At 43.3% G+C, this 23,686-nt stretch overlaps 1 protein-coding gene across 1 annotated transcript in view; it reads left to right on the top strand.

Annotated features, from left to right (window-relative positions):
* Window positions 1–23,686, top strand: part of bltp3a (bridge-like lipid transfer protein family member 3A) — a 55,724-nt gene that overhangs the window by 16,466 nt on the left and 15,572 nt on the right. Inside the window, exons 4-14 of the mRNA XM_079528428.1 lie at window positions 460–551; window positions 2,844–3,033; window positions 4,393–4,533; window positions 7,799–7,969; window positions 9,278–9,464; window positions 10,488–10,574; window positions 14,706–14,858; window positions 16,790–16,914; window positions 21,033–21,174; window positions 22,204–22,397; window positions 22,859–23,318. Coding sequence (XP_079384554.1) covers window positions 460–551; window positions 2,844–3,033; window positions 4,393–4,533; window positions 7,799–7,969; window positions 9,278–9,464; window positions 10,488–10,574; window positions 14,706–14,858; window positions 16,790–16,914; window positions 21,033–21,174; window positions 22,204–22,397; window positions 22,859–23,318 — 1,942 coding nt within the window. The remainder of the gene's footprint in view (window positions 1–459; window positions 552–2,843; window positions 3,034–4,392; window positions 4,534–7,798; window positions 7,970–9,277; window positions 9,465–10,487; window positions 10,575–14,705; window positions 14,859–16,789; window positions 16,915–21,032; window positions 21,175–22,203; window positions 22,398–22,858; window positions 23,319–23,686) is intronic.

Below are 23,686 nucleotides of genomic sequence, written 5' to 3'. Positions count from 1 at the left end.
TGTGCCTTTGTACCGCGACGCTGCCGCTATGTTAAAGCTTCTGACGAAAGGTAAACAGTGTGTGCTTGTTCCAATGTGGAGCGAGTGTAGTGAGTGTGTGGGGGGGCGGAGGGGCGGGCAAACTCCGTCTTTTAAAGTGAACGCGTATGCTGGCACTGGGAACTGGGGTTTATGCTAACAGCTAGCGGTAGAGATAGAGTTAACACGGCATCCAATGGCTGCCATGTTAGCGGTCAGATGGGTGGGCCACGAATGCTTTAGACTAGAGATTGTAAACTATGTACACTGTTCCAGTACCTGGACAATGCTTTAGAGATAAAGTGGTGAACAACTGAACATGTACTCTGTTCCAGTACCTGGACAATGCTTTAGATATTGTTAGTAATGAACATGTACTCTGTTCCAGTACCTGGACAATGCTTTAGATATTGTTAGTAATGAACATATACTCTGTTCCAGTACCTGGACAAGGTGGAGGTGGAGATGAGGACGTGTGAAGAGCCACGCCCACCCAACGGCCCCTCCCCCATCGCCACCTCAGCAGGCCAGAGGTGAGCCTGCTTAAAGAGACATTGCACCCATTTTTACCCCTGCCTACATCAAATAATAATATTCCCAGACACTGGGAATATTATTATTTTATTTTATTCCATTTTGCAGACACGTTATGCTACTTTTTCTTTAGATTTATTTTGCTTTTAATATGACTTTTCAGTATTCATATTGTATTTTTATTATTGATGCCTCACTGTTGAGGAGACTTCACCCAATCTCGTTCGATACAATTGAGTTAAGCTAAATGTAATGAATAGCTTAAATAAATATCCAGCAAACACAGTAATAACACAGTAAAGTTGTGGTTAAGTTTTAACACCTTTATCTACTCAATCCGCAATAATAATGCAGGCACACAAGAACCCACTGATAGATAGACAATGAAACCCGTTTGAACCGAATTATCCGTGGTTTGCGCACGCACACACGCTCGCACGCTCCTATTATGCAATAGAGTTCTGTATGAAATGAATCCAACCGAATGTCTGTCTCGTGCACGCCCACACGCACGCTCCTATTCGATATAGTTCTGTATGACTCCAAAATCTGTCTCACAGTGCTTTCCAAACCGAACGAAAAAAATTAATCCAAAAAGAAATCCCAAAAAAGCATGCATTAATAAAACAAAAGTTTAAAATCTTGTTTGAAATGACCAAACCTGCCTAACGATGATGTCACTGATAGGCAGAGTGAGTAGACAGAATTGGTGCCATCTTATTGTGAGCATTCGTGAGGACCAAGTATACGAAGATAAGGCTGAAAATAGGTGAAGTGGTCCTTTAACCATGTAAAACCCCATGGTTGACTGAAGTCCCTCAGGGCTTTATACTAGTGTCTTGTCTGTTTTTAAAATTGGCGAATCTACAAGCTCACAACGCAGCGTGTTGCGACGAGTTGTGAGCTATTTTCTGCTCAAAGTTTCCCCTAGATTATTAATTGCTGGGGCTTAAGTGGTTAAGAACAATGCATTGCCTGCCTGACAGGAACGACAGGATTCAGGGTAAAAATAACCCGGCAGAGTTGTGACCCTGAAGCCTTTCTTTCAGTTTGTCTTTGTCACAAGACCGTGACACACTGAGAGCCTTGCTGACAGGCTTATATTTCTAACTCCAACAGCAATACAGCTTCAAAATGAAGAGCGGTGTTACCTTTCTGTGTTGCAGCTCATTTAGGAGGGTCCAGTCCATCAAAGCTCTGAAAGTCACGTCAAGGCGATTTGAGGCGACTGCTTGACCAGTGTTACATTTGACAGCAATGTTGATTTAGTTTTAGTCATCGCCCATTGAATACAATTGGGATGTCAGACGAGCCTTAAGACTAGATCTTCGTGTATTTCATTGTGTCACCGTGTGGCCTGAGCAAGATATCTAATGCTGACTGCTCCATTTGGACACCATCCTAATGGCTCAGTGGCAGATACTGTGCAGAGTGCAGACTGCTCTGTCAATAGCTCAACAATAACACATTTCAGCCGTCGGTGTTGCATGCTGTAAAATAGCTGCTCTAATAGGGCTATATGTTTGTGGCCAAATGTATTATCACGATTATTGTTTTACCAATATTGTGATCACGGTTACTCATCACGATTATTCACTGTGCATAGTGATAATTGTGTTGTTGTTGTTAACAACAACAACAAATCCCTACACATCCCTGCTCAAAATAAAGCGGGCCCTCCATAATAAAAACAGGCCCTCCATAATATTAACGTAATACTCCTGCAAATAAACTTGTCGCGCTACAGTGTTGCGTACCAGAAATGGCCGATCTACAAGCTCACAATGCATCACACATTTTAATTAAGTGTTAAATAGCTCTATATTAACATTGCAATAATGTCTACAGAGAGTCTGTTTAGTAACAGCCCGTCTCCCCAGCTCTGTAATGAATATAAAATACCCTTTTCAGTTTTCACCCAATTTTCACCCAATCGGGAGAAAGAAATCGTGCAGGATAAACCTGCACAAATATGCACAGCATATTGGAAAGACATTGGGCCTCTTCCTTACTTCCTTCACAGGTCTTAACATTTATACTAATTAAGACTCTGTTCCATTTAGTTAATTTAGTTTAGTTTAGGTCCATTTGGTTCCATTTGCACACTCGCTGAGTTACACACCCACAATGGGCCATTTGGAAGGAACCCCCTCAAGGAACCATGAGGGTGCCTGAACCACACCGCACCCTGACTCTGTTTTAAGAGGCCCAATTTATGGAGCCTATTGAAATGGGAGGTTTCCATCTATTATCTGTCATTGAGTGTCGTCCGCCTGTGCTTGCGTTGGCAGCGAGTACGGCTTTGCGGAGAAGGTGGTGGAGGGCATGTCCGTGGTGATAAACACCATCACCATTAAGGTCCAGGCCCGGGCCTTCCACGCCTCCTTTGAGCTCTGGCAGCTCCAGGGGAACAGCCTCAACCCCAAATGGCAGCGAAGTGACCTGCGCTTCACCCGCGTCACCGACCCCAAGAGAGGAGAGGTAAACGGCACACATGCACGCACACAGAATAATCTTGGTTTTCATTTCACCACGCAAACTTTCTTTCATATTCTGGTGAAAATAGCTAATCTACAAGGTCACAACTCGTCCATAGTACAGAGGGACAATTTATGAGTTGTAGTTAAGTCTTCATATGACATATATATGCGCCTTACATGTCCAATTGGTTTCATTTGCACACTCAGTTACACACCCGTAAAGGGGCCATTTGGAACCCCCTCAAGAAACCATGAGGGTCCCTGGACCACAATTTAGACCCACTGGTGTAGCAGAGTGTTTATAAATTAATATCAGCACCCTGGCTCTGTTCGACCAGAATGGAGCACAGAGCCTCCATTAGTATCATTGGTAACACCAAGGAAGTAAGGAAGATGCCAAATGTCTTTCCAATATGGCTGCCACGTGCATAGAGCCTATTGCAGCTGTACATGTGCTTCTTCTATCTACACTATGATGTTAACATCAAAGAGTTGCTGTCATGTGCTGATATAAAGTGATTTATTTAATGAGAGACCCAACATTCACCATGTCCAAAGTCCAAACCCCTCTCTGTTAAATACATTTCATGATCCAGTTTATGGAGAAAAGCTCGCGTTTGAAAACCAGATGACAGCTGTTTGAACCAAAGCATTTTGCCTTGGCGTGGTAATAATCGTGTCATCACATCATGTGCGTGTGTGCGTGCATGCGTGCGTGCGTGCGTGCGTGAGCCCCCCTTATCCGACCATGCCACTTGGCCTGTCACAATTATTACATAATAATCCCTTGAGGCCAACGCGGAAGTTCAGGGACCACGCAAGTCGCACGATGCAAGTTGTGAATACATGCCCCACCTGGTTATGCAATTATTCTACATGTAGCTGTTGTTGTACTCGGTACTCAGTGTGCTACCCACTGACATAAGACATATTGTCCTACATGCAACCTTGTGTGCACGTCTCACTCAATCAGTTATAATGCTATACAATAATACTTGGTCTCTCCCAGTGTCTTTTTTTTGTCCACTAAAACTATGACGAAAAGTGTTTGTCGAAAACTAAATAAGAACTAAGCTATGATGACTAAGACTAAATATGTAACTTCGTCAACAAATAAAAACTTGACTAAAAGGCTTGGGAGGGACTAGTGGAGAAGAAGAACTAAAGGACAAGACAGTGTTTGGTTATGCTCGGGTGTTGACAAAATCAACTATAGATTTAGTCAACTAAAACCAAACTAAAACATTTCAGATGACTAAAATATAACTAAAACTAAATGGCATTTTAGTCAAGACTATGCCTAAAACTAAATAAGAAATAGCTGTCCAAATCAACACTGGTCTTTCCTCTCCCCATGCAGGTGTTGACCTTCAAGGAGATCAACTGGCAGAGTTTAAGGATCGAGGCAGACGCCATAGAGAGCGACGACGCCGACCTGGGCAGCACACCGCTGCGTCTCATCACCAACCAGGGACGCATCCGCATCGCGTTGAAACGCAGGGTAAGACTGATGCACACATCACTAGGGATGGGTACCTTTCACCTTTGAATCGATACGGTACAGTACTCGGTACCTGGGGATCGGTACGGTACCATAAACGGTACCTATATTGGTACTTTCACATTTCACATAAATAACAAATGTTCAGTACAACATGGGCGATAGGCCTGTATCTATTAAGAAATGGTTAAATGATATAATATGATATATAATATAGTCCAAACATTAAGTTAAATCTCTCTCAAACATTCATTCTCAACTAATAAAGACAACATTTATTTTCGTGATGCTTGTTTAGCCCACTGCAGAGGGGAGAGTTGACCCACACAATCAATTAAACTTAAGTTCAATAAATAAACATTTAACATTTAAAACCATGAGTAGTAGTAGCACGTCAGCAGTGCATTTCACATTATCAATGATAAAACATACAATGCACAACTTGACTCGACACTCAAGCCAGCTGAATGGTGATTAATTGTAAGCAAGTGTAGTCAAGTGTATGCAATGTCCCCGATCATTGTCTATATGTATAGGGCATGGGCTGCCCCGGGCCATGGAAGTTACCATTTACCATTAGATAAATACAGTAAGGATGCTGTGTTGACACTAGTATTGAAAGTACTGTTTACTGGCATGAGAAGTGAAACCCAAGAGGAAAATAGCAAGAGGGTCCAACTTTGCTTTACTTCCCGTATCTGCGTGAGGTGGGCGGACACATTATTAGGAGACGGGAAGAATGTTGGAGGAACACAGCTTATGAACCATTCCTTAACTCCATGGTCAGTGGTCACTGAACTAAATACTGGACCCAATCATCACAAGGCACACAATATTTACAAGATATTCACTAAAATGGCTTCTTTTAGCGAGACAAATCAGGAGAAAATCTACTTTGTTATCGACCTTTCTTTATCCCAGCAACAAACTTTCGCAAGATTTGAGATGAGTCCGGAAGAGTCTCTCTGTCCATCTGCAATTTGACGGAAGACACATTGGGGGCTCTGGCCCCATATTTCAGATGAGAATATGTGAATATTAAAAGTTAAATAAAATGTGTGTTCCAATGCTTAATAATAATTATCCATAACTGTCTTAGACTCTTGGTTGATGGGGGCTGATTTGGGAAATGGGAATCATGACATTTGCCATATAATGCTCTCAATGCTCATCCACATGACGTTGTCAGTAGGTGCGTTTCCATAAAGCCTTTTTTTTGCGCATTAAGGTTCTTTCGCAAAATCTCCTGGATGGAAACACCTCAAAATGCGTCTCACTTGACTGGCAAATAGCGCCATCTAGGCCTACTGCTTATTTAATATCTCCAAATAAGCGCATTTTGTCAGTGGATGGAAACAAGAAAAATACGCTTTTCTTTTTTCAAATTACTTACTTATTCGCTTCCTATTTTCGAAATGTTTCGATGGAAACCCACCTAGTGTTGTCAGCCTGGGAGAGGGGAGGGGGGTGGGGGGAGAAGAAAACCACGCCTACTTTATTTAGGAGACCATTTGTAGGCTTTGTGTACCATTTCGCCTCTAGTGGCTCCAATGAAGTTCGCCCATCTTTATAAATAAATAATCTTTGGTGAAACTACTGCACTCACTCGCCATATCAATCTTCCAATATGCTTATGGAACTTGGAAACTTAACAGCAGAGCTGCAGAAGAGAATACAGATAATGGAGTTCTTTACACAGATTGGATTCAAGCAAAAGGAACTAAAATAATAAAATAAAAGAAGTAACAATGTATAGATACAGTTACAGTGCAGAAGTGGAAAGAAAATAGTTGTTAAGCTAGTTATTAAGATGGATGGATGGATGGATGGATGGATGGATAGACCTTTTATTGGTATGTGGACTTCATGTCTGCTACACAATTAAAATATCAGTTGTTGTCACTGTCAAGTTTTTAATTTTAAGGACCATAACTCTGAGAGTATATACTAGAGTGTATACAATCAGAGTTACAGACCTGTAAGGGTCCACGTACACTGTATGTGTACATTAGAGTGTATACATTACAGTGTATACATTACAGTGTATACACTAGAGTGTATACAATCAGAGTTACAGACCTGTAAGGGTCCACGTACACTGTATGTGTACATTAGAGTGTATACATTACAGTGTATACATTACAGTGTATACACTAGAGTGTATACAATCAGAGTTACAGACCTGTAAGGGTCCACGTACACTGTATGTGTACATTAGAGTGTATACATTACAGTGTATACATTACAGTGTATACACTAGAGTGTATGCAATCAGAGTTACAGACCTGTAAGGGTCCCCGTGGAACACCCTATAGGAATCGTTAAAGGGAACCGCTAAGGAATCGGACCGTCAGATAATTATTAAGGAACCGGAATAATTCAAATCCTTACTCCCAATGCATACTGTATGTGTACATTATGTTATGCATTGTAGATCGGCTATTTATGAACAGTCAACGGATTGTAGTTTTCTTTTCTATTTCACTGGTGAATTGTGCATGAACACAACTTAGTATTACTGTCAAGGTTGAACAATAACATTAATTTCTCTATTGAATTAGCATTGCCTGAGTTTGGACCTAGCATCTCTATTTCGGGCCATGTCATTGTATGCAAAAATCTTCTTTTTTTAAATAACCGATCTACGGTTGCATTATGACCCGTTGTTTGCTTGTAAATTGGCTCATCACAAGTATAGTGTAACATACACAAAATACGGATACACCTGGCTACCACTGTAGAAGTGAAAACTGAGCTGGTACGGCCACATGAGCAGATCCTCAGGCCTTGCAAAGACCATTCCTCAAGGAAGGAGATGAGGGAGACAGACGATAACATGGCAGTATGGACACTCCCATGTTATCGTCTGTCTCCCTCATCTCCTTCCTTGAGGTGTCATCTCCTCAGTCCTCACTTGAAGTGACAAGTGACAACTGCCCAGGCAAGATAGAGAGCGATGGACAGAGATGCTCAACACATTGTCTGTGGTGCCCCGACGACTCTCTGGGGTTATGGGATAGGATAGGTTGATATTATGCTGACAAATCTCTCATGGAATACAATATTTTCAATATTTTAACAATGGTCTCCCATCCATATCAGTTTGGGGGACCTTGGTGTGAAGATATTTGAGAACCACTGCTCTATTGTAAGTCAGTGTGTATATATGACTACTAGTGGTTGTGTGTTTAGGTGAAGGACTGTAATAACATTCTAATTAGTGGTTGTGTAGTGTGTATATAAAATAGTATTTACATATGTTTAGGTAAAGGACTGTAACGTTCTGGCCTCTAAGCTGCTCTTCATTCTGGACGACCTGCTGTGGGTGCTGACCGACTCTCAGCTCAAAGCCATCATCCACTACGCCAAGTCTCTGAGTGAAGGCATGGAGAAGTCTGCTCAACAGAGGAAGAGCATGACACACGACTCCCTGCAGGTAAAACACACATTATTATATTATTATATAAGCTTAAAGGTGCTGTGTGTGGTATTGTTTTGGTTCAAACAAAGGTGAAGAGTGTTTGCTCAGTAACAGGGTCACCCTGTTTCTATACAGGTAGCTCTTTTTACCAGCTTGTACAGCAAGCTGGTCTAGAACAGGGGTTCTCAACCCGTGGGTCGCGACCCCTCGGGGGGTCGCCAAATTATTTTGGGGGGTCCCCAAATTATTATTTTTAGTGCAACTGAATGGCTAGAATATGGAAATGAAGAGTTTACATAGTACACATAGTACATGCATAAACTTTCCTTAATGATTATATCTGGTTTCAGTATTCATTTATGATATATTTTCTCTATTATAAGGTTTGTATTGTGGGTGGGGAGGGGGTGCGGGGCGGGGGTCGCGAGACATGGCCAAAGCATTTCCGGGGGTCCCAAGCCAAAAAGGTTGAGAACCTCTGGTCTAGAAACACTGTCACACACCGACAAAAGGGAGTGCCCATGACGTTTTGATTGGTTTGAATGCTTGAATGAGAATGTGACTTTTTGATGATTTGGTTCGAAATTCGAAAGCTTGAATGACATTCTTCTTTTCCCATCGTCTGCTATTGCTTTCCCATGCTCTGGGGGAGGGGGGGGGGGGGCACAGATTCTGTGCGTGCCCTGGATCTCCGTCGCTTTAAGCAAGCTATTCCGCCCACAGTGGCCGTGCAGAGTGGACACAGGCTGCCTTCGCTGGCCGGTGCTTGTAGATAGATAGATATATACTTTATTAATCCCGAAGGAAATTGGTTTAGTTCAACAGTGCAATACATACATACATACATACATACATACATACATACATACATACATACATACAGGTTATCAATAAAAAAAAGCATGATGAACATAAAGAATGCATTACATCTGTGAAAAATGAAAACAGGCCTAAGTTAAAAAACAACTGTAACAATATAAATACAAACAGATTAGCTGACCAACCCCCTCCCGCCTCGTCTCTCCCCATGGCCCCAGTGCTTCATTGTGCAGTCTAATGGCCCTTGGGATACATGTCTGGGATAAAAAGCTGTTATTTGCTCTTTGCTCTGTTGAATTTGCTCTTCTGAGAGTAAAGTGCTGTTCGCAGTGGGTGGCTGACATCATCTAGAATGGATAATGTCTTGGCCAGAGATATACGAGATATACGATTTTCTGCTTAACCCATTAATGGGCTAGTTGAATGAAATTGGTGTCGTAGCCTAAGGTAAGTGAGGTAAGGTAAGTGTAAAAAGTAGCTGACATGTAGTGTGTTGTGTTGCAGACGTCTCCTCCATCACCCGGCATCCACACCCTGTGGTCGTCAGACACAGCCTCCACCGGCTCCACCGCTAACCCTAGCAACCTGAGTCAGTACTTTGACCTGTACGACGTCAAAGAGTCTTCATATCACACCTTCATCTCCCGCCTGGACCTGCACATCTGCAACGACAGCTCCTCAATGGACACAGGTTAGTGTGCACATCTGTAGTGAGAGCTCCTCTATGGACCAAGGTTATTAGCGTTTAGCGTTTTTCATTGCTTACTCTCAACCTTTTTCATGTCGAGGACCACCAGTTTGATATACATCAGGCCACAGATCCCTATTTGATTCCATTTTCTATACTAGTCACTTTTCTATTTTCAAGTTCATCGATCTGCTATTTTCCCTCCAGAATGGATGCTAGGGTTTAACCCATTTTGGGCGGGAACCCCTTTTGGTGTTAGCATTATGTTATGCTTTAGCTATTGAAAAGATAAAGCATTTTCTACAAGCTCGTAGCGCGCCACTCGGTGGCGCGCTATGAGCTTGTAGATCTGCTATTTTTGAAAAATCGAAGAACGACATAGAAACATAGCTTTTTCAGAAAACTGTCAGGATGTAGAAGACATTTTTAGAATCTGATCTCAGGTCAAAATGGGTTAAGTGGTTAAGCTATATGACACAGCTTAAATTATACTACAGTATGTAATGTTTTATTATGCATACTGTTGAACTAAACTAAACTAAACAATCCAATAAATAACTATTGTTATGCCTTCCTCTATATCAGTGTTTCATGTGGATAAGCAGATGTACTATGGATTAATGCATTTTACTGTTATGTTTAGTCAAGTGATAAAACATCAACAAATTTGTTGCTCTGTAAAAAACTGTTACTGAATTGCAAAAAGTATTTACTGCTGCAATATGCTGTTTTTATATTCTTTATTTAAGGACATCTACAATCATGTTGCATCATTTTTTCAAATAACATTTATTTGGTTATGGACATAAGCATAACATTTTCGAATCAATATGCTGCTGTAGTCGGATAAAGGGGGTGCTTGGATTCAGAAATCAGGGAAAGGGGGTACTGACGCCAAAACACTGCTACTATGTATTGTTGGTGGACACAGACAGCTCTGTGGTGTGTGTAATCCATCAGTGGTGATCTATGAAAGCTTTTGAACCATAGACTTACTAATATTTGTAATGTTATTGGACTTCCTAGAAGCCTCTCCCCCTCCGAGCTCCCAGGGTGCCATGCAGCTGACCTTCAGGAAGCTGGGCTTCGACTACTATCCAACCCACAGACCTGGTGAGTCTAAAATGAATCACTACTATCCTGCCCACAGACCTGGTGAGTCTAAAATTAATCACTACTATCCAACCCACAGACCTGGTGAGTCTAAAATAAATCACTACTATCCAACCCACAGACCTGGTGAGTCTAAAATAAATCACTACTATCCAACCCACAGACCTGGTGAGTCTAAAATAAATCACTACTATCCAACCCACAGACCTGGTGAGTCTAAAATAAATCACTACTATCCAACCCACAGACCTGGTGAGTCTAAAATAAATCATTACTATCCAACCCACAGACAGTGGCTCAGTACCCACTTGCGGGTCACAGACCCATTTTTATGGGTCACAACTTGAGTAAAAATCCCATTTTTGTCTCCACCAGGCCGAAGGCATGGGGAGAGAGTATGTTTGTCTCCACCAGGCCGAAGGCATGGGGAGAGAGTATGTTTTGCACTCCGTCCGTGTGTGTGTGTGTCCGTCCGTCCGTCCGTCCGTCCGTCCTTCCGTCCGTCCGTTACCAGCTAATCTCCGGCACCGTTAACCCGGTCGATGCCAAACTTTGCACACACACTCCCTGGATGCCAACGATGAACCTCTGCCCCGCATTTTCCAGAACGGCCTGTTATAGCGCCACCATGAGGCAGCTTTTCACATTGTTTACCTAAAACTGCACCGATCTGCGTGAAACGTTGCATGCACACTCCCTAGAGGCCAAGGACAAACCTTTGACCTGCATTTTCCGCATCTGACTTTTATAGCGCCACCAGGAGGCCGAATTTTGTAAAACACATTTTTGGATATTACTCCTCCAGATTCTGTCCAAAAATCTCAAAAACCGTTACACAGTATCTCTATGGTCATGTGCTCAAGTCGGATCTGTCCGATATTTCATATTCCATCCTAATTGGCTATAATTGGCTTTCACACTTTGCAAGATTGCCCCGTTTTGAACAAAAGCCTCATCATGAACGCAGCATGCAATTTACGTCAAATCTTTCACACATTTTCTTACTAGGCTGAGGAATATATCCCACCCTTTTCACATTGGCCTGTTATAGCGCCACCAACAGGTTGATTTTTGCAAAACACATTTTTGGAACAAAATGCCTCAAACCATCAAAGGCAAACATATTACTTATTTATATTACTCCTAAACATTTTGCCAAACATCTCACAGTCCTATCCTCCTGGTGGAGACCTGTGCCCAGAAGGGCACTTTTTCTAGTCTTTTCCTACATTGGTGGTGCAGTGGACTAGCGCCCCCCTATGAACGGCTCTTCTTATTAATCCTTAGTCCCTCATATCTGGAACACAAGGCTCTTCCCTCCTATCTGGAACACAAGGCTCTTCCCTCATATGTGACTAAATTTGACTGAGGGACTGCCATTGGATTTTTTTTTAATTTTCGTTTTTTCATGTCATATGAAAGCAGGGCCCACCAGTTTGGCCCACCAGTTTTGGAGATATGGCTTATAGAGTAATGTCTTGCAGAAAACAGCGAGTTGAGAAAACAGGCTTGAAAGGTTCACTTCTGTGGACTCTAACATTACACCTAGCTACATGTTTAAGCATTTATTTCATATTTACATGTCGATTTCAGCTCCGACACTTATTTCAGACATGCTCTAGTATGTGAAGAGTCTGCCTGTGCTATTAACTCATTTTGGGAATGAGTTAATAGGTGAAAAGCTGGAATTTGCGTGATGGCAGGCTCTCAGTCAAATCTGGTCACATATCTGGATCACAAGGCTCTTCCCTCATATTTAGAATACAAGTCTGAAAACATACCTCTTCAGACTCCATCTTGGCCGTAGCACTTGCACTAGCCTCGACGATCTTAAGGTGCAAATGCTAAACTTATGTAACTTATAATTATAATTTAGCATTTTATTGGATTTATCAGTTAGCATTTTATGTAGATGTAGCACATAGCACTCTATAATGTATACCCATAGCTTCACTGTACACAGATACTCTACTGTTAGATTCTTAGGTTCTTAACTTGCTTATGATTCTTGATGACTACCGTATTTCTATGTATTTGATGTATTACCTTGTATTGTTCCTGCTTACTTGTCGCTCTGGATTAAGAGCGTCCGCTAAATGCCTAAATTGTAATCCTCCACCCAAATAGGTTTTCCGCTATTGCTCAACGGGAGAAATGTTGGCACTCGCACAGTACAGATATCTCTGATATCAGATCAAAGAAAGAGGTCCCGCACACTGTCTGGAAAATAATCTCACAGTAAAGATGTTGGCGTTTGAATCACCGGGTACAACATGAAGTTACAATTGCACCTTTAAAGGACCAGTCGTTTTATTATTATTGGTCTTCTGTGTCTGTGTCTCATTGGTGGGCATCGATGGGGAATCCAAGCTAATAGAAACTGCATGCTTTCTCTTGCTGGAAAGTTAGCATGCTGAAATAGAAGCCTTTTCTATTCCTTTCAGTCTTTTCGTTTCATTCTTGCATGAATGAAAAATAAAATAGAACTTTTTTCTTTTGAAATGACCACACTGCTCAGTGCTTACTGATGAAGTCACTGGTAGGCAGGTTTCTGAACTGTCCACATCCCTCCTCCGAGACACACAGTGAGCAGACAGAAATTCTGCCATCTTATAACGAGCATTATTGAGGAACAATAATATGATAACGCTGAAAATGGCTCACTTGAGTCCTACTCAAATGTCTTTTTTTTATGGCCGATGTACAAGCTCTGAGCTTATCTGCTATTTATTAACGTGTTTTGAAGATTCTTGCCTATGTAATGGTGTGCCCAAAATAGACATGGTGGGGTTGATGTGGTTAACTGGCGTCTAGCCTCAGGCTCTTAAGCACATAACTCATTCACACTAAACTGCTACTAGGAGGACTGCTGTTGAAGCAGAATAATGTGCTGCCCACTGGGATTACTCTCCAGTGGAATTCCTGCCGTGTAGAATGTGGAACAACCACATAAATACTTCCACAGCTCATTGGCTGGCTCCTCTGTGTAGTTTTAAGGTGCAGCGTGTTATGATCGGAGGAAGAATCGTCTTGGATAATCACGTCTAGAGACTAGCTCGCATGCAGAGTTTATAGATACGTTAAAACCTATCAACCTTTTCTGTGCTCCAACATCGTGTCATCTGCACGCAGAATTCCACAAGAGTGTTGCACTAAAATAGTGAAAAAGCCTGTTCTGCTGATGTTATGACGTTTTTTGGAATTAGTTTGCCATAAACTCATATGATGTTATTGTTTAGTCCTTGTTGTTGTGGTGTTGCTCCCTGCATCTCTTCCCCAATAGGATGTTCAAGCAATTCAATACAAACAAACGAAATGCTTGATTGATTGATTGAAATATTTATTAATGTTGCAGAATTACAGTACATTTCAAGCACAAACTCAATACAAAGACTGTTAACTGTGAGTGGACTACCCAATTAAGCATTGCACTCTGTCGAGGCGTCTTGCACACAAGTAGGCCATACATGGCCTACTTGTGCGCAAGCAGAGCGCACAAGTACTGCTACTAACTAATGTCTATTACAATTTACAACTGCTGTTCTAAATCCTTTAGACCCGTTATTGACCTTATACCAACCTTGGTATTCCAACCTTAGTTACATCATCAAGAATGGTGGTCCCTTATTGGCCGATGGACAACACCAGTGGACAACACTGACATGTATACACACCCAGCCGATCGCAGTACTTGTATCCACCCAACATTGAAACAGATCTTAATTATGTCGCCATCAACAGCCACAATACGTGCGCGCTCTGCTTGCGCATGTAATCACACTTGTGTGAAGTGAGGGGCGCCCACTGTATTTATACCGAATTATGTTGTCATTTTGTGCCCTAAATAAAATCCATAGACTTGGCTGGTAAACAATTTATGTCTTAAGTGCTCTAAACAAGCATAAAAAAGTCTTTGACTTGTGCTGCCACTTGACGTAATCTTCAAGTCATGTTTTGGAGGGGATAGCACCCCTCAAAAATAATAAGAATCATTTTAATTTCCATTTTGATTACATTATTTGATTATTATGTATTATTTCCGTCTGCCAAATGTGAGTGGGAAGAAAATACTCAAGTTTGATATTAAATGACAAAACATGAACCTGGTTGGTGATGTTGTTTGTCCTCCAGCTGACGGCTGTGGCCACTGGGAGCGTCACAACGGAGCCATGGAGGCCCAGGCCCAGTGGGCCGCGAAGCTGCTGCACGACTTCCACAGGAGAGCAGCCAGTAGCGGCTTCCCTGGACCGGTACCACACCCTGAACACACCCACCACCCTGAGGGTAGGACCACACACTGAACACACTCTGACCACACCCTGAACACACCCACCACCCTGAGGGTAGGACCACACACTGAACACACTCTGACCACACCCTGAACACACCCACCACTCGGAGGGTAGGACCGCACACTGAACACACACTGAACACACCCACCACCCTGAGGGTAGGACCACACACTGAACACTCTCTGACCACACCCTGAACACACCCACCACACACTGAACACACCCTGACCACACCCACCACCCTGAGGGTAGGACCACACACTGAACACACCCTGACCACACCCACCACCCTGAGGGTAGGACCACACACTGAACACACCCACCACCCTGAGGGTAGGACCACACACTGAACACACCCTGACCACACCCACCACCCTGAGGGTAGGACCACACACTGAACACACCCACCACCCTGAGGGTAGGACCACACACTGAACACACACTGACCACACCCACCACCCTGAGGGTAGGACCACACACTGAACACACACTGAACACACACTGAACACACCCACCACCCTGAGGGTAGGACCACACACTGAACACACTCTGACCACACCCTAAACACACCCACCACTCGGAGGGTAGGACCGCACACTGAACACACACTGCACACACCCACCACCCTGAGGGTAGGACCGCACACTGAACACACACTGAACACACCCACCACCCTGAGGGTAGGACCACACACACTGAACACACCCTGAACACACCCACCACCCTGACTGTAGGACCACACACTAAACACACACACTAAACACACCCTGAACACACCCTGACCACACACTGAACACACACACTAAACACACCCTGAACACACCCTGAACACACCCACCACCCAAAGGGTAGGAACGCACCCTGAACACACACTGACCACACCCTGAACACAACGACCACCACCCAGAGAGTATAGGACCACCCACTGGACACACCCAGAGCCACCAGGCTACGACCACTGTACACTGACTGCACCAGTGGCTACCAAACCTTTCAGGTCGAGACCCAAAAGAGAAATCAGACCCTAGTTTGGGGACCCAAACTAGTGAAAAAGGTCGATCTACAAGCGCACAACGTGCCACGTTGCGAGCTTTAGATCCGCTATTTTCACTAGTCCTTACTTATTTTCAAATATTTATTCATGGTATTTCTTAGATTTGTTTTATGTTTGTTTGTTTTAAAATGTATAAAATTATAATATTATAATATATATATACATTTTTTTTGAATGTAGGAAAATAAAATGGAAAGTCGTGACCCATAGAAATTGCTCCATGACCCACAAATGGGTCCCGACCCACTTAACTCATAAACTACAAAAGTGGGAAAAGGATCAGATTAAAACACTTTTTTTTAATCTGCTCTGAGAAAGGCTGTTGCCTTAGTGTTCTCAATAAAATATGAGAAAATGCATCTGAGCCAGTCTTGCATCTTTTATTTTGGAGTGCCGCTTTTCCCCCACTTTGGTGGTCTATGAGTTAAGTTGTATTTATAGCTGAGCACCCAATTTTGGACTGAGGCCGATTCTAAAAATGCTTCTAAATCCTGACCTAGGTTTTCTGAAAAAGTTCAAATATTTATATTTATATATATATATAGCAGCATCAAACATTTTACATGTTTGAATATTGTACAGAACACCAAGAGGGGTTCCCGTCCAGAAGGGTTAGAACACCAAAAAGGGTTCCCGCCCAGAATGGGTTAACCAAGGGCAGTATCCAGAGGAAGCACACATTCTTTTCTTTCTGGTCCCGACCCACTGTTTGGGAAACAGTACACTACACTACACTGTAGAAAATAATTTAACTCTGAATGTAGAAATTGAACCAGAGGACCCACAATGACAAACTAGGAGTAGAATTGAATAGAGTGAGGTACGTTTGATATGGTTTGGTTTTTCATCATTCTTGTTGTGTGTTGCAGATGGAGGGTCCAAGGAGCAGACATCCAGGAGGAACTCCTCCACCGCAGCGCCTCCAGGGACCGGCCTGAAGAGGCTGAGGTCCAGCTGTGTGGTCATCAGGATGGATGACTTGGATATTCACCAGGCAAGATCTCACCACAATCCACTAGAGCAGGGCTTCTCCAACTGTCGGCCCCCTGATTTTGGTGGGGGTTCCCCAGATGATTAGCTTAATGTGCAACATCGTTCTCTCACTCAACAGTTAGCCTGGAACAGACCTATGCTTTCTATGGCATATGAAGCTCCCGGCAGGATCCACCGGCAGAAACTAGACTGCAGCAGATGAGCCTGATTAATTAGAGAGACGGAGAGAGAGGAGTGTGTGCGTGCGTGTGTGTGTCAATTGAATAAGGCTGCAGACCATCAGTAATTAGCAGATAGAAAGAGACATTCACACTACTGTATGCCACAATTGAATGGGTTTTTGCCCAGACTTTTTTTCTTTTCTTCCTGGAAATAAAAATGTCTGGGTTTCCGAGGCTACTCAAGAGTAAACAAACCAAGATACTATGCTGCTGTAATGCATCAATTTCACTTTGGGGATAATAAAGTATATCTCATCTTATCATCTTATACAGTATGGTCCTCATTCACAACGGCGTTTACGCTCATAAAGTGACGTTACGTGAGTGGAGCGTGAGCGGATAGGCATTTACGTGGATTCCCACATTACGTGGGAATTCATGAACTTGAACGTGAACTTGACGGTGACGTTGTTTGTTCGGAAAATCCGCTAAAAGCTGCGCCAGCTCTCATGGTCGTGTACGGCTTGCGTAGATTTATTCAGAAGGCTTTAGTCTTCATGCTGAATCAATTAAAAGTCCCCAAATCTCAGATAAAATATGTAGGCATGTGTCCAAAACATTGGTCACCACATAAAAAAATTATAGCTTATATAAAAGCCAAGTATCACTTGTATGCACTATGCCTAAATGCATGCATTCTAGAGGCAGGTTAGCCTAGAGTCCCATGCAGAAACTGCCCCCGAGCCCGACACCTTTTTATTTATTTATTAGGATATTTCTAGCATGCGCGATTGCGCTGCTCACTTGACAGCTTTCTACTCGCAGTGCAACGCGTTGTGAGCTTGTAGATCGGCTCTCGCGGACTCGCGCTGCATGTTAAAAAACAAACTTACAATTATAATAAGAACATACACTTATCTGCATTCTGCACTGTACGAATCCAACGTTGTTTAGTGTAGTAATGTCTGCAGTATAGGCCTATTGAAATTGTTTTGTTACGGAGCTTCTTTGAGTCAGTCTGACTGTCGGTGTGAGGCCCTATATAAAAAATAGAAGACCACATTAGCCTATTTGAATGAATGGCATCAGCGTGTTTGAAAGTCGGCCAGTCATATCATAGTTTTAAGCCAGCTCACCTCCACTCGCGCTTGTTCACAAAAATGACGGACAGACAGACAAGAAAGGCTGTTGATGATGATTATTATTACCACTGTAACTCGCTGATCAGCATGTTGACAGAGACTCAGCCAATTAAAGTTTCATGTAGGCCTAAATGCCTTTGCTGCAAGCACCTATCTGCCTCCATTTGCGTCGTGGTATTAATTTATAATAATGTATATTGATCACATGCGGACGCCACACAGAATAGCCAACTCTTACCTGCAGTTGAGGAAACATACAACCGGATGAAATATAGCCTTTAGTCCAAATCCCACAAGAAAAGAAATAAAGAAAATATGTCCTGTGTCCATGCATGTCCGTATATTTGCTTTCCAAATCCGACAGTGCAGGGCAGGGAATCAATCACCGCAGTAGACTAATCAATAGGGCCTTTTATCATTGCCGAGTTTTAATATAGCATTTGGTCGTGTGGTGAACAGTACAAATTAACTTCTTTCTCATTATGTGAAAGTAACTGTAACATCAGTTAACTTATTAACGTTCTGACATTTAACTTAAGGAGTGAAGCAATGCGTGCCAACTGCCAGGTTGGCAAGTTTTGTTTATAATATAATATATACATATAACTCGCGCTGTTTGCTTGAAGATCTGTCCGTGCAGAGACCCGCCTGTCAAAATTAACTGCTCTACAAGCTCATCGCGGCTGTTGTATATAATTTAAAACTTGGGAATCCTCTGTGCAGTCTATGATGACGTATTTCGATATTTCCTGTTGCCTTATATGGTCGTGGATGTTCCATCAAACCACGCGACACCAGGCGAATCGCTTGGAAAAAATGCGGAAATGATACACTCGCCGATCCGCACAAATGAAGTGATTACACCTGGTTCCCTGAATAACACGGGACTTAACCGTAGCGTGATCGGACGGATTTTCCGCTATCTATACGCATGGCCTTTACGCTTCTGTTACACTCTGGCGTATTTCTCCTTTGTGAATGAGGACCTATAAGTGTATATAGGGTAACTGCACATTTCTGAAATGGGCGAGGTCGCATGCACGCGTCCGCCTGGGTGACGGCAGACTGCTGGGCGAGCGCTGGCACTTTGGCATGGGGGGTCAGATCGACATATGGAAGGAATTCTGTACTGGCCGTATATGGAGCGTGTCTTGAGTGTACAGGGTTTGATGAGGTCAGATCAACATATGGAATGTCAGAACAGGTCAGCTCCATATCTGGAGATCTAAGGGTGGCAGCGGGGGCAGTGTCTTAAGTGTACATGGTTTGATGAGGGCCCCCCTAGGGCCGGGTCTTAATTTTCGAGCCTGTTGAGAACTCTACTATTAACTTTGGGGCGGGCCCATCTAGAGTTTGAATGGACAGGTATCAGTCAAAAGGGAGACATCGAAGAGGAAGGAAGGGTGGGGAGGGATCACAATATGGAATGTCAGTACAGGTCAGCTCCATATATGGAGATCTAAGGCTTTCGCCTTTATTTTATATTTTTTATAGAGGAACATACAGTAGGCTGACAGGAAATGGGGGAGTGACATGCAGCAAAGGCCGTCGGGATCGGGAGTTGAACCCGCGGCACACTGCCAGACTCGGACTACCGGCCAAGGTGCCTGGACCGCTGAGCCACTGCCCAGGCCCTAAGAGTTTGAGGTTTGAGGTCAGATGTAGAGTGCTCCATATATGCAGATCTAGGTGATGATCCAGTCTTCTCCATTTTTGATGAGGTCAGTGTCGTGATCTTCATATTATATATGGAGACGGCCATATATGGTGGCGTGACGTGTCACGAGGCGTGACCATATATGGAGGCGTGACAAGAGGCGTGACACGACTGACTGAAATGCAGGTTTTTAATAAGACCATTACTGCGTGACTGCGTCGAAAGAAAGCTATACTATAAAAAATGGTCAAACATTGACCAAATTGTTAATATACAGTATGACCTAAATTAAAGGCAAATTTGTGAATCTATAAACACCTCTGAGGCTGTGAGCTTATAGATTGGCTATTTTCCACAATATTTATCTGTGGAACCGAGTCAAACTACAGTAAGTTTAATGCCTCAACTCCTACCATTCCAAGAGCTTCTAAGGGTGGGAGGTCCCCAGTTCAAATGGGATTATTTTAGGGGTGTCACAGCCTCAAAGCGAGTTACTACCGGAGGGATAAACAAAATCTTTGTTTGATATGAACTTTTTTCTTTTCTTCTTAATTAACCACTTGAACACTAGCATCCATATTGTGAGGGGAACATTCAGCTAAAATAGCTGATTGACAGGAGGAGGAAAAAAAGAGCCAAAGTACAGAGCCAAAGGTCATCCCACACTTAGTCAAAGTGTGGGCTAATAAAACACTTCTGGATTATTGAGAAAAAACTCAGCGAGTCTAAAATGAATAGGTTCCCTGTTTGTTTACACCTCCTCACCACACTGGAGAAACCTCTGTCGCTGCTTCTTCTTTTTTTCCCACAATGTTTGCTTTTTTGTGAAAGTGGAACATTACCCAGATTATTTTTAGAAGAAGAGGCTCATACATTTGTATTTATACTAGTTTCTGTGTTTGATAGAAGAACAGAAACTGACACGAGGAAGTGGTTTATTCCTCATGTGTTCTATTATGAAACAGTTCAGTAACACCTGTAGAAAGATACGCTCTTTGGCCCCATTTGTATTGTTGTATTTATTCAGGTATCTAGAGGTTATATTCTCTATTGTTGTATTTATCCAGGTATCTAGAGGTTATATTTTCTATTGTTGTATTTATCCAGGTATCTAGAGGGGTTTAATAGTTTTATCATACACATTGTTGTCTTTCTCCAGGTGTCCACAGGGGGGCGTCGCAGTAAGAAGACTCAGTCCTTGATGTCGTGTAACCGTAAAACTCAGGGTTTACCAGACAACGTGCCGGTCATCCACCTGCAGTTCACTGAATACTACTTCCCTGACAACCCTGGCTTTCCTGGTATGTTCAACATAACCATCATAATAACATAATTTATCAAGCCACACACACACACACACACACACACACACACCGAGACACACAGACACACCGAGAGACACAGACACACAGACACACAGACACACCGAGAGACACAGACAGACAGAGAGACAGATGTAATTTTGTCCTATTCTGATTTGTGAAGCGGTGTGAAAGGATCTGTTCTAATACTTGATTCTGATTGGCTGTTTTCTGATTAGACCGTAATAAATCTCACGATAATCTATTCTACACCTTAAATCAGTTTATATCAATCCCAGGTGCGTTACAGTGATCCAGCATATCTGTAGCAGAACTAGGGGAGGGAAGCGCTTGATTTCCTTGCAAACCCTGGCCGTGCAGGCTTCGAAGCACCGCCCGTGCTCATGGGACTGTGAATGAGAGGCTCTGGGCTGGCTTGTAAAGACAGCAAGCGCCTCCTATTCCCCTGGGAATTGGTGATCCCCCTCACAATGTCTCGGCCGCTTAGCTGCTCTGCTCGATGTGATGTTAACATACCTATCAGCTAAATCGGGATTTTAAAAAATATTAATTTCTATCGAATATTAGTTACCATGAGATTGACCTAACACTCAAGTTTTATTTCTCAATATGTTCGTTTGGCAAAGGTTCACGTTATTATTACACAACAAAGCCTGACTGGACTGGCTAAGTAAACAAGGAAGTGTCTCTATCTGCTGGCTGCAAAATGTACATTCTCCAGTGAATTAGGAATAGTTTTATGATTTTAATTTTGCCATGTTTGTAACCGTTATTAAAGCAATAGGCCACGCAAGGTCCGAGGTTACCCGTATTTTATAATGTCTAGGAGGGTTGGACGACTCTCGGCCATTATAACATACAAGTTAATCTCACACCTCTTGTAGCTTATTGCTTTATTTGACCACTTCAAATAATCTCACTTTGTAGATAGTCTGTCTTTAGTGTGCGACATGCTGTCTTTTATGGAATGTAACTTTAACCCATGAGCCCTTTGCTTGCTGGCCGCAGTGCCCACGTCGAACCTGTACGGCCAGCTGAACGGCCTGCAGGTGTGCGTTGATGTGGCAAGCGTGCTGTGGATCAACGTGTTTGCCAGAGGTCTGCTACGCACCCTGGACCAGGTCAAAGCCTTCTACCACCTGCAGGACAGCAGCAAGCCTGACGAACACCTGGACATCCGGCTGGACGCAGCACAGCTGAAGGTGGGACGCATGCACGCACACACGCACGCACACACGCGCACACACACACACAAAATAGTAAGAATAGCAGCTCTACTACAGTAGCTCACCGTCCGCGGTAACCTGGCATGTTTTGAGCTTGTAGATCAGCATTTTTTGGGGGCGTAGATGCCATGGGTGGAATCAAAAAATCATGTTCAAAATGGTTCCTTTTCAGGAAATCATGTGTAGTTTTTTTGTCACAAGGTATTGTTAATGGTTTTCATTGGTTCACTATTTATAAAACCCACACACACATTTTACCACTTTAACTTTGACTTCAAAAAAATTGGCATTAAAAAAAAAGAAAGAAAAAAACATGAACATTTTAAATATGGAGATGTATGCAAAGGTTCTGCCCGACAGCAAAGATATCTTATCAACCAACCAAAAGGCTTGCCTCCTACCAACATAAATGCATTGATGTTTTTTTGTCTCTGCAGGTGGTCTTCCCTCTGGACTCGTCCATCCTGGACCACCCGGAGCGTCCCCAGTCCCTCAGTATCCTCGTCCCTCAGCTGGCGGTCAGCAACACCCGGCACTGTCCCCACGGCACCCGGGCCGACCTCAGCGGGACCTACGCCAGCTTCTCCTCCTTCCCCTTCTTCCGGCCCGCCGCCCAGCCCCGGCCCTTCCCCCGAGACCACAGTGCCTTGAACCCGCTGCCTTTCGCCTTCCTGCTGCACACGCAGGAAGAGGCGGAGCCTCAGCCCCTCCCTGACGGCAGGCCGCTGCGTTGCCGCGACGTCTGGTCGGTCAGTTTGTCCCGCGTGACGCTGGGCTTCGACGGAGCGCGCCGCGGCCCCCGAGGCAAGACACAGCCCTTCGTGGAACCCTTCGCCTTGTCGCTGTGGATGTGCCGTCCGGCTGGCTTTAACTGCAGTACACCGTCCTCCACCGCAGGTACTGTAGGTAGTGGTGGAAAGGAGTTGTTCCGATACAGATAACCAGTTATTGGAAAATCTGCCAATACTGCCTAAAATGCTGGTATCGGCAGTATGCCAGTCTATGCTATTCCATTTAATTAAATTTACAGTAATATCTTTTGTTGATGTTGCACAACTGTTTTATATTCTTCTTACTGTACAATTGCTGGATTTGTTATTTATTCCTAGATTAGTGGTTCTCAAACTTTCTAATTGAGTGTACAATAGGAACCATTTGTACAGTACACTTTCAGTGTTACAGACTTGTAAGGGTCCATTTGGAACCCCCTCCCTGGATCCCACTTTGGGAACCACTGTCCCAGATTTTATTTTATTACACAATGG

This window comes from Electrona antarctica, assembly GCF_951216825.1.
Source record: "Electrona antarctica genome assembly, chromosome: 2".
Taxonomy (NCBI): Eukaryota; Metazoa; Chordata; class Actinopteri; order Myctophiformes; family Myctophidae; genus Electrona; species Electrona antarctica.
The sequence above is the reverse complement of the archived record's forward strand: the minus strand, read 5'-3'. Positions and strand labels throughout refer to the sequence as shown.